The sequence below is a fragment of the Mesoplodon mirus genome, assembly GCF_964341445.2.
Source record: "Mesoplodon mirus genome assembly, chromosome: 2".
Classification (NCBI taxonomy): Eukaryota; Metazoa; Chordata; class Mammalia; order Artiodactyla; family Ziphiidae; genus Mesoplodon; species Mesoplodon mirus.
This window is the reverse complement of record NC_138977.1, coordinates 153,681,808-153,694,028: the sequence shown is the minus strand read 5'-3', so window position 1 is coordinate 153,694,028 and position 12,221 is coordinate 153,681,808. Positions and strand designations below refer to the sequence as shown.

The window sequence follows — 12,221 nt, the reverse complement described above, 5'->3', positions numbered from 1 at the left end:
ATATGAATTAACCCATTTTAAAAGCAGTTCTCAAGAAGCATTTATGCTTGTTTTTCTTAAAAATGATAAGGAAAGTAGTAATGTTATTTTTTTCTATTTAAGTTGATATCAAAGGTAATTGCTGCTTGAATAAATTATATTACATATATGCATACATACACACACGCAAATGACATTAAAATGCAAATTTAGGGCCTCCCTGGTGGCGCAGTGGTTGAGAGTCCGCCTGCCGATGCAGGGGATGCGGGTTCGTGCCCCGGTCTGGGAGGATCCCATGTGCCGCGGAGCGGCTGGGCCCGTGAGCCATGGCCGCTGGGCCTGCGCATCCGGAGCCTGTGCTCCGCAACGGGAGAGTCCACAGCAGTGAGAGGCCCGCATACCGCAAAAAGAAAAAAAAAAAAAAAAAAAAAATGCAAATTTAACCAGTGAAGCACCAGTAAAAAAGAATAATGCTAACTTACCTGCATCCATATCAGCAGTCAACATTTCTGTTTCTTCTATAATCAAACAAAAGTGCCAATGTTTAATATTGTGTTTATAGTAAGAATTAAATCATTAAAATCATTTAAACTTTGATAATAATTATCTGTCTAAACCTTGTCCTACCTTTAAAAAGGACAGTACAAAATCTTATTTCCTTTCTATAGCTAGGTAATTGTGAAGGCTCAAGATGAACTACGTAAGAAAATTTTCAGGCACAAACTACAGGTGTCTGTTGGCACAAGTGAATGGTTAGACTATGGTGCTGCAGAGTTCTGCATTTAGAGCAGGCGAAATGCCTGGTTCAGAGAAGAAAAGCATCTCTTTCAACTCTGCATTTGCAAGGTCTTTTTTTAAAATTTATTAATTTATTAATTTATTTTTGGCTGTGTTGGGTCTTTGCTTCTGTGCGAGGGCTTTCTTTAGTTGAGGCAAACGGGGGCCACTCTTCATTGCGGTGCGCAGGCCTCTCACTATCGCGGCCTCTCTTGTTGTGGAGCACAGGCTCCAGACGCGCAGGCTCAGTAGTTGTGGCTCACGGGCCCAGTTGCTCCGCGGCATGTGGGATCTTGCCAGACCAGGGCTCGAACCCGTGTCCCCTGCATTAGCAGGCAGATTCTCAATGACTGCGCCATCAGGGAAGCCCTGCCAGGTCTTTATATAAGGTAGGGAGCAGTTATAGACACTGACCGAAATAGTCCTGAGCTGACATTAAAAAGGGTCTTCTCATTTTCTATATATAATAAGGCACCTCTTAACAGGGGTCATGCAATGTTTAATTGGTTTCAGTGTTAGGCATAGTTATTATTAATCATCTGGGATGCAGAAGTCAAAAGTTAAACAAAAAGAAAAACAGAAACACATTCTCTCTTCTTCCTTTTTTTCTCTGAGACCTTTGCTTGAAGTTATATGGGATGATTCCATCTTCACTCTACTGTCCTAGAACATTTCAGTCATGGACAGGATCATCAGTTCTTTGACCTGAGGATCCAAAGGTGAATTCCCACAACGTGTTGTTCTGTCTTGGATGAGGTTGCAGCCCAGAGGGACAATGTTACTTTGCTACAGCAATCCTGTGTTTTATCACTGGATTTCCCAATTTCTTTTTGGGAGAGACATACATGTATCTGTTATGCTACACATCTAGGTTATTTTCTGCTCAGAGCTTTCACAAAAGCAACAACATGAACCAAAGAGAAGACTTCATATTAAATGCTCAACAAAGGAAGATGGGGAAAGTCCAGTGTAGCTGAGATATACTGGATATCAGAAGAGCAGCATAAAACTCCAAAAGCACAGACCGTAAGAAAAACAATCAATGACTTTGATTAAATAAAGATTTAAACATTTAAAGATTAAATTTAATCTTTAATCTTGGCTAAAGTTAATAGATGGGTGACAGAATGGAAGAAGGTATTTGCATGTCTAAAACTGAACATGGATTAATATCTAGAATGCAACAAGAAAGAAGACTGCAGCCCCAATATGAAATGAGGCAAAAGATGTGAACTGGAAAAAGGACAGAAGAAAGAAAAGGAAGAGGAAACTCAAAAAGCCAGTATGCATATGAAGAGAAACCCAAAATCATTGGTTACGACAAAAATTCAAATTAATAAACAATGCCATATCACTTGAGAGTATGAGACAAGCAAAATTAGAAAGCTGCATAGTACTAAACGTTAGTGGGTTTGAGGCAAGCCCTTGGGTGTTGTCGGTGGAGGTGAGGACCACTCTGCCAGAGAACGAGCAGGCACTAGTTTGTCAGATTAAGGAGAGGCATACCCCAAGACCCAACAATTCTTGGCCCAGCTAGATGTCTCAAAGAAATCCTCCCACACATCCTTAAGGAGAGGATACTCACTGCACTGTGAGTGCAGGCTGAGAGTCCATTACTGAGAAGGTAGAGAGTCACTTGTGAAAGATGAACACCACAGTGTTTTATCATGTGGCAGTTAGAAGCAACAGATTAGATGGGAACATCACAACATGGACAGATCTTAAAAACGTAACGCTTTGTGAAAAGATAAAAAGGAAATATAAGATCTAGAACACAATACTATGTGAATTACAAATGTATGCTCACAAGATGACAGTACACACTGGATAAGAATGTATACAAACAAAAAGACATACACATTAAATCACATTAAAATGGTTGCTTATGGGGAATGGGAGTCAGGTATAGAAATAAAGGAGAATAAATAAAGCAAGAGAGGGGGCTTGCCTGGACAGAGATGATCGTGTGCAATGAGCTAGGGAATATCATTAAGTCTTCTCTTTGCCCCTGAGTTCTGAAACTAGGAAGGAAGGACAAGAAGGAGGGAAGGCAAAAAGGAATGAAGAAGAGGAAACAAACAAACAAAAACAAAACAAAACAAAAAGGACAGCAGCCTTGGAGGGCAAAATGACAAGAGGGAGGGAATACAAAGAAATAGTTGAAACTGCCATTTAGAACAGGGCTGATCTTGAGCATATAAAAGTCACTCAGGAACCCTAAGGAGGACCGTAAACTTTTAGTAGTCATTTTATATGAATAATGAAGAAAGGGATGACCCTAAAGAGCTGGAAGATTTCAGGATATCTATTACAAAAGTAAATAAGAAAATACCTGTCATAAAAAGATGTTATCTTTTCTCTGGTGACAATTTCTTCAGGAGCTGCCTTGGTTTTGGGGAAAAAGCAAAGGAAGAGAAGGGTATTTGGCAGAGATGAAATGTGCAGGGGATGCGCCTCGGGTGGTTTTTGGCTAGCAGGCTGTGAACGGGGAGTGTGAGAATGAAAGTTTACTACACTGCGGGGAAAAGGCCACTGTGCCTAAACAAATGTTAAAACTGGTTATGTCATCCTCAGTTAATAGTTACCTTAAAATATAAGGTAACAGCAGTGCTTGCTTGTATTTTGTTTCAATTCTGCAATACCTCGAGAATTTAATAAATTTTTTTACCTTGAGCCATATGTAAAGTGCCTGAAAAAAGAACAAAAACAAAAAAATTACCACAGCAAAGGATAATTTTTATTTGGAAAACAAAATGCATACCATTTCAAGCTAGAACACCTTATTCTTCTTCTCAATTTTGTAATATAAATTTACAAAATTTATTTATTTAAATCTATTGTAAAAATAGATTTACCTTTAATTTCAGGATGTCCAGTTCCTAAAAACAAAACAAAAATCTCACTGTAGCAAAGAGATCATTTTCACTTGAATTAAATATACACTAATCATTAATATTTCAGTAATAGTATAACAACTTTAATATTTACAAAAAGATAAAAGGGAACCACAGTATGCCATTTTTTGTGGGCACAACCAAATACTTTGATTTTTAATACTGCTTAACAAATGTTTCATCTTACACTTAAACACACACCAGTTTCACCACAACAAGGAAATCATTTTAACTTCAGTTTTAAAAAAAGATTCGTATTTTAGATATATTTGAATACATACCCAATAGCAGACTTATTATATAGTTAAACAAAATTTATTTACTCTTTTTAAGTTATATTAATAAAAAGTGGGTTCATAAAGGATAAATGAAATTAAAGCGTACTCCAAAATTCCCTTGGTTTAGTGATTCTGATCTGTTCCCTGAAAGGAGAGATCAATGGATATATTAAAATATTTATATCACATCTCTGCTCTCACTTGCTGTTTCTCAGAGAGGGAAAAATTAGAATCCTTATTGAAATATAAAGAGAGCTCACTCTAAAGATGGATAAACTGAAGTAACAATGACAGTTGACAAAATGTATTTTTGATACGGATTCAAGAAATTAATACTAAGAGTAAGCTTTATGTTGTAGTTATTCCCTTGCAGTAGGATTCTTTTTTTTTTTTCTGATAAACTAACAAATTCTGAGGAGGAGGAGAGGGAGGGAGAGGGGAAGAAGAGGAGGAGGTGGAGAGGAAACCCAAAATATTATTATACTGAAGCGGTGAAATCAAACTGTAGAGCTTCAGAGAGAGACAAATACTGTATGGTTTCACTTATATATGGCATCTAAAAAATCCAAACTCATAGAAAAAGAGGTCAGATTTGTGGCTACCAGAGGCAGGGGTTGGGGGCTAGGGGATTGGGTGAAGGTGGGGAACTGGGTGAAGGTGGTCAAAAGGTACAAACTTGCAGTTATAAGGTAAATAAGCACTGGGGCTAGTGACGTCACCAGCATGGTGATGGTAGTTAACACTGCTGTATGGTATACTTGAAAGTTGCTTTGAGTAAATCCTGAAAGTTCTCATCACAAGGAAAAAGAGTTGTAACTATATGAGGTGATGGATATCAACTAAACTTATTTTGGTAATAATTTTGCAATATATGAGTCAAGCTCATGCTGTACACCTTAAACTTCTACAGTGTTGTATGTCAATTATATCTCAATAAAACTGAGGGTGAGGGAAGCTATCAAGCTGCACTGGCAAAAGTCAGGGCACTGTCTTCTTTCCTGAAAAATATTTTGAAATTTCTTTCTCTCCTCTCTTCACTAAGGATTTCACTACATTTAACCAACATTAAAGTACTTTGCTCAACTGCTTTATACCCTTCAAAAAAATTAACGTGATTTGAAATCCTAAAATGTGTGTCTTTTAAGAACTGATATCAATGGAAAATTAAACAAAATTTCTTTAAAGTTAAATACTTGGCATATCAAGCAACTATACATGATATAATTAATATCAATTAACTTATCCATACATATCTTCAACATTCATTTAATGCTTATGTGTAAGGCACTTTACCTGGGACATTTGGAACGTAAAAATAATTTGATCCTGTTTTAAAGGTGTTTGCTGTTGAGAAGGAAAGGTAAGATGAGTACAAAAAACTACAATAAACCATTAACAGTAATTCAGTGGTGTCCTGACACGGACTTTACCACTACACAAGAGGCTGTTGTGTCACTTCCCAGTTTGTGTTCTGTGACATCATGTCAATGGCTTGAAATCACCCACAGTGGGAGTAATTTACTCCCCAGAAATTAGCAAAAGCTACAGATCAGGGAGTCCCTGTCCCTCTTCAAAGCCAACTGTTAAACATTTACCAGAGCACCACTGGATTCATTCCATAAGTGAGGTGGATTCAAGGACCCACACTCCTCCTGCAGCCTTCCCATCTTTGAAGAAAGCAGCTCCATCCTTTCCATTCTCAGGCCAAAGCCCCTGGAGCCGCCCTTGACTGCTCATTTGTTCTCACACCCCCATCCAATCTATCAGCAAATCTTTTTGGCTCTAGTTTCAAAACATATCCAGAATCTGACTGCTTCTCATCATTTCCATTCCTACCAACTTATCCTAGTCACTATCATCTCTTCCCTGGATTACTGCAGTAGCTTCCTCACTGGTTGCCCTGCTTCGCCCCTCGCCCTCATACAGCCTATTCTCCACCCAGCAGCCAGGGTAATCTTGATTTAAAATGTAAGTCAGATCATGCCGTTCCTCTGCTTAGAGACCCAATTTCACTCACTAACAGGCCTCACTGGATCTGCCCTGATCTTTCACCCAAGCACCGCTCCAACCTCTCCCACTGCTTGTCTTTTAACCCACTAACCCCACTTGGAACACCCGCCACACTAGCCTCCTTGCTGATTGCCTCTCAAACATACTGGAATGGTCCTGTCTTAGGAACACTGCACTGGCTGTTGCCTCTGCCTAGAATACTCTTCCGCAGATGTCTGCATGGCTGGCTCCATCTTTTTCTTCGGCGCTTTGCCTAAAAGTAATATAGTGAGTGAGCCTTCCCAAGCCGCCTCACCTAAAATTTCAGAACTTACTGCTACCCCCCTCCCCGGGGCATTTGATATCTTCCTTGCTTGCTTTATTTTTTCTTAGTACTTATTATTTTACTAGATATTTTTACTTATTTCTCTTTATTGTTTCTCTTCCTCCACTAGAATATAAGATCCATGAGGGGGCAGGGATTTTGAAATATTATTCACTATTGTAACCCCAGCATCTGGAACAGGACCTGGCACACATATTAAGAACTTAATAAACATCCGTTGAGTAGATGAATGAATATATTAACTTAGGGAGATTTTTCCTCCAGAAAGCATCAACGGGAGCAAGAAGTCAGTCTGTGTGGGACAGAGTAGGTACCTAGTAAATATTTTCCACCTTTGGAGGTTTTCCAATGAGCACCAAAAAGCAAAGAGCACCTACTCACTGCTTTGAAACTTGGTAAGTAAAGGGAAAGAATTAAATATCATTCTGCCTTTCTACGATGAACTGAATTTCGTGGAAACAAAATAGTTCTTCTCTATAGAATTCCAGTTAATAAACGCAGAAGGAATGTTGAGTTAGAAATTGCCATTTTTAAAGAGAAGGGGGGAGAGATAAATTAGGAGTTAACATATACACACTACTATATATAAAATGGATAACTAACAAGGACCTACTGTATAGCACAGGGAACTCTACTCAATATTTTGTAATAACCTATAAGGGAAAAGAATCTGAAAAAGAATATATATATATATATATATATATATATATATATATATATATATGTCACTGTGTTGTACACCTGAAACTAACACAGCATTGTAAATTAACTATACTTCAATAAAAATTTTAAAAAATGAAATTGCCATTTTATAGTCCCTATTGACAAATTGGCTCTAGGAAATAATTACAAAGCCTGCTAAAACCCCTGGGTCAAATAATGAAAAAAAGTAACCATGAAACTTTAAATTACCTTCACAACCAATTTCATCTTCTCCAGTAATGCAGTCCACCTCACCATTGCACTTATACTGCTTTGGAATACAAACACCCGATTTACAGAAAAAACTTTCACCTCGGCACTCTGTGCAAACATAAATACAAGAGGGGTATTTTTTTTCATTCTTAAAATGGAATGAGATGGAATCTTAATTCAATGGTAAAGTTGCTTCTACTTTCTTAGTCAAAAGAATGCTTTTGAGGGCTTAAAGGCTAGATTCATTTCTACCTTTACAGCACAACTCATCACTCTGGTCTCCACAATCATTGACACCATCACAGGCCTTCTTCTGAGGAATGTGTTTCCCATTCACACACTGAAAGGAGTCGTTTGCTGGAGAAACTGTAAAGTAGGAATTATCTTTGTGAAATTTACCTATGGAGTTGTGGGTGACATCTTTATCACATGTTTGGAACAATGGGGACCTGAAGATAAAGCCAGGCACAAATAAAAAATGATATAAAATGTATGGGTGGTAGTATTGACATGGTATATATGATTAATAAGGAAACTAAATGCCAAAGCTGGCTTGTGGACGCCCTTTTATAATCTCTGAAAACCAGCATTTATTGTGGAGGTCTCTGCTCGCTGAGATGGGGCAGGGGTTTCGGGAATCAGGAGCCCTTGCTGACACTGGCGAACTCTGGTGCTCATCCATTCCTTTCACGCTACTACTTTATCCCCCACCCCCATCCTGAGGCTTACTTGGCAGTGCTGTTTACATTTTGATGGTACTTATTTTTTAGCACCAAAAAAGGCTTTGGTCTTTAATACTGTATATATGGCTAAAATATTCCAAGGTCAAGATGAAGGAGAAAAGTGGCAATGATTGCCTGAGGCACAGATGTGGTCACTTAACCATTTTAAAGAAATGTGTAATCGGTTGGACCTCTCGAGGGTGATGATGAGTTTCTTCTAATGTTTTATTAACTTGTGTTTGCTACATCAACTTTAATCCATGTGTTCAAGGAATTAAAGGGGAGTCAAGCAACTTTACTTCCCATATAGGAACCTCGATAGAAGTAATATTTGAATGGCAAAAAAGGTACAATGGGGAAAAGCACCCATTTCGGCTCTAAAACCCAAAATATGATTTTGCCATTGTGTTTGACTGGCAAGAGGGTATCTGTAATTTGTTTGTTTACTACAGACTTGACGTGAAATAAATAACCTTGAAGGAAGGGAAAATATCAGGCCAGTACTCCACTAACCTGCACTCCCCGTGTAACACACCACACCAGCCAAACCCTCGGAACTGCTAGTGAGTCCCTTAGTAAAAGTACATTCAGCCAAACTGGTCTCAAATCCTCGACAATGTACATGTAGACATTCAGTGGAATTTATATGAGGATCTCTGCTTTGAGTATCAACAGCACCTCTGCAAATCAAATAAATGAAACAGTAAGGTAGAATAATTAGTACTTTGTATTTATAACTTTACTGTAGGAGGTAAAGGACTATTTCCTCTTATTTTCTACATATGGGTGATAGATTGGGCAATATGCTTAAATTCTCTGAGCTTCAATATCTTCACCTATAACAGGGAATATAACTACCTGAGTTTTGCAAAGATCAACTAAAACAATCAGTTTAAACTGACTGGCCAAAGTTCAAAACATGGCAAGAACCCACAAATATTGGTTTCCTCTCCTCTGTTTCTCATTAAGGAGGAATGCCTCTTCATCCACACTGCTTTCTTTCCAACCTGAGATGTGTCATTCTTGGCCTCTCTCTACGGCTTAACTCCTTTTCTCTCCAGGAAGGGAGTGGATTAATTTTATCAGGGAATTTTGGAAGTGTAAACCAGGAAAGGTCAGCCCAGCTCTTCCATTTTTTCCTTTTGGGTCCTCTTCACCTGCCGAATACTGTAAGTCTTACCTGGTTGGCCCCATTGTTGCCTGGGATCAGGGAGGTTCAGTTAGTTTGATTCTAGCAGGTCCATTTTGCTTTTATGCTAAGCTCTATCCTCAATTCAGTCTTGACAGTATTAAGTGATATTTTGACATCTATGTGCCATTGCTTGGACTTCTCAGTTTGTTCAGAATTTGTGTAGCTAACAGGCTACCTCAGTGACCCGATATCTTAGAGATGATGAGTTACAGTGAGCTATTCTTCCAGAACATTCAATTGCTCCCTGCTTTTCTCTAGAAGTTAATGGGGAAAATGGGTTAAAAATAAAAGGTTGAGCAAAGATGCATCAGGCAAATGTAAACAAAAATTAAGCAGTAATGGCAATATAAATATCAGATAAATTACAATGAAAGGGGAAAAGAGAGCAATTAAAGGGAACAAAGAGGTTCAGATCCATAATGAAGATATAGTGGTCATGAAACTGTGCCAAACCACATCGAAATATGAGAACAGATGGGAGCCATTTGGGGCAATCTGACAGGTGAATAATCTGAAAAACCTCTCAACCTATAAATATCTAAAAGTACTAGATAAATGCCCTCAGTGAGCTCTTAAGGAATTAAGGGAAATACCTACTGTCTAAAATCAGAGAAGTCTGTTCATGAGCTTATACAAAATACAAGAACAAAAATTGGGAGATCAAAGAGTGAGAGAGTTTGCCATTAGGTTGAATCATAGGTTGTAGGTCACAAACTGTCAAAAATAAGAAATACTCTATGGCTCAATTTAATGATAAGAGACTCTCACTAATGAACTACTAGCAGATGTGGTTTAGGAAGAAGAAAATTGAAGCCAGAACAAAGAAGTGAGGTGAAAGAAGCAGCAATAAACCAGGAAGTTGGTAAACATGAAGTACATCTGAGTAAGCACTGACTGAACAAAAGTAATGATAATTGCTTAGTATATAATGATAGCAATTAACTTCAGGAATATATAAAAATAAGATTGAACAAAATACTGGAAACTTGACACGATAATGCCATTCTTTGTATTGATATTATTCCTGAAGAGGCCAAGGACTTTCTAAGTTAACGGTTCATGGTATAAATGTAAAGATAACTGCTAAAGGAATAGAAATAGGATGTATATAATTTTCAAGCAAATTAGAGGGAGAAAAAGGAGAAGATTAAGAAACAACAACAACGACTTTTTTAACCTAATAAAATTTAAAAAGGAAGAAACAAGAGGACAGAGGAAGCAAGTTAACTAATAAGCCCAAAACAAGATAGGAAAAATAAATTCAACAGTGTAAATAATCACAATAATGTAAATGGACTAAACTCTTCAGACAGTTATTGTCATACTGTATTTTTTTTAAAAAAATTTAGATATGTGTTGTTTATAAGGGACACACTTAAAAGATAAAAGCATAGAAAACTTGTAAGTAAATAAATGGGAAAATATTTGAATAAAGCAATCAACAAGCTTGCTTATTCTAATGGATAAAACATCTATTATGCAGAACCCTGCACATGAAGCATTTAAAATATACTCAGTACAAAGCAAGTCTCAAAAAAATATTTAAACAATTGTCATCATATGGAGACGTTCTCTCTCGACAATAAAATTAAATGGGAAATCTATATAAAAAAGTTAACCAAAAGTGAACTAATATACTCATTAGGAATGTAAAAAAAGAAACTTCTAAATTATGTATGAGTCAAAGAAGAAATTATATTGAAAATTAGAAAATATTTTGAACTGAACAATAAATAAAATATCCACTTATAGAGGGTTATGGCATGCAGATGAAGCATTACCTAGAGGGAAATTTGTACCTTAAATGCTTATATTAGAAAATAAGAAAAACTGAAAATTGATGAGCTAAGCATTTTAACTAACAGAATTAGAAAAAATACAATAGGGAAAAGAAGAGAGAGAGCCAAAGATAAAAGTCAATGAAAATAAAGAAACAAGAGAAAATTTACAAATACAAAAATCAAAAACACTAATCAAATAGACAAATCTCTGCAAGGTTGAGAAAAAAAAGAGAGAAGGCCTATATAAACAACTTTAGGTATGAAGGAGTGGACATAATCATAGGTGAATAGAGATAATGATGAATGTATTTGCAAGTCTACAGATGGGCAAAGGATTGCATCCAGATACCTGAGCAAACTTTGGGTGCTCAGCAGTGTTCTAAGTGTTAGTTGAGCATAAATGCGCTTTATCCTCATGACAGGCAGTTAATATGCTCAGGTTACAGTTGAGGAAGTTGAGGCACAGAAAGATAGGGTAATCAAAAAAAAAAAGTTGGAATAATAAAATCAGCCCTGGGAAAATTCAGTGACACGAAGCACTCACAGTTGAAATCCAAGGTCAAGGCAGGCCACATTGGCCTGTGTAATGCTCCAGCTTTTCCCACACACAAACATTTTTTTATCTTGGTCTACAAGTTTTACTTCAACAATTCCTTCTGAATGTCCTTTTTCATTCTCCAAGGAAACACTAAATTGTTCTAAAATTAAAAAAAAAGAATGAGCAATATTCAGGCACTCTTTCCCCTCTTGATTAATTCTCTAAAGTAATAAAATACATAATTTCTAATTAACTTTGAACACCATGAAGCTTTTTTTCTTTTTTTGGCTGCGTTGGGCCTTCGTTGCTGGGCATGGGCCTTCTCTAGTTGTGGTGAGCGGGGACTTCTCTTCGTTGCGGTGCACAGGCTTCTCATTGCGGTGGCTTCTCTTGTTGCAAAGCACGGGCTCTAGGCGCGCGGGCTTCAGTAGTTGTGGCTCACGGTCTTAGTTGCTCCGCAGCATGTGGGATCTTCCCAGACCAGGGATTGAACCCGTGTCCCCTGCATTGGCAGGCGGATTCTTAACCACTACGCCACCAGGGAAGACCCACCATGAAGATTTTAACAAATGGTAAACAATCATTTTATGAGGGCTTATTATATGTCAGTGGCTGTGCTACCCAATTGTAAAAAAAAGTACCATAAAATCTTCATATCAACCCTATGAAGATTAGGGTGATATTTATCCCTATTTTTACACGAGGAATCTAAATTTATCCATTTTTATACATGAGATTAAGTTACTTGCTCAAGGACTGAAGCCAGGAATCTGAACCTGCTATATTGATCTGACTCCAAAATCCATGCTC

At 37.5% G+C, this 12,221-nt stretch overlaps 1 protein-coding gene across 2 annotated transcripts in view; it reads right to left on the bottom strand.

Moving 5' to 3' along the window:
* The window catches only part of CFI (complement factor I), a 38,835-nt gene that overhangs the window by 11,910 nt on the left and 14,704 nt on the right, over positions 1-12,221 (bottom strand). The window contains exons 3-10 of one of the 2 annotated variants that reach the window (XM_082637548.1): positions 11,418-11,571; positions 8,414-8,580; positions 7,431-7,544; positions 7,176-7,286; positions 5,222-5,272; positions 3,612-3,635; positions 3,425-3,445; positions 462-497 (exon numbers count right to left, since the gene is read on the bottom strand). In XM_082637548.1, coding sequence (XP_082493674.1) covers positions 462-497; positions 3,425-3,445; positions 3,612-3,635; positions 5,222-5,272; positions 7,176-7,286; positions 7,431-7,544; positions 8,414-8,580; positions 11,418-11,571 — 678 coding nt within the window. The remainder of the gene's footprint in view (positions 1-461; positions 498-3,424; positions 3,446-3,611; positions 3,636-5,221; positions 5,273-7,175; positions 7,287-7,430; positions 7,545-8,413; positions 8,581-11,417; positions 11,572-12,221) is intronic. The other variant, XM_082637547.1, reaches the window with a different exon arrangement.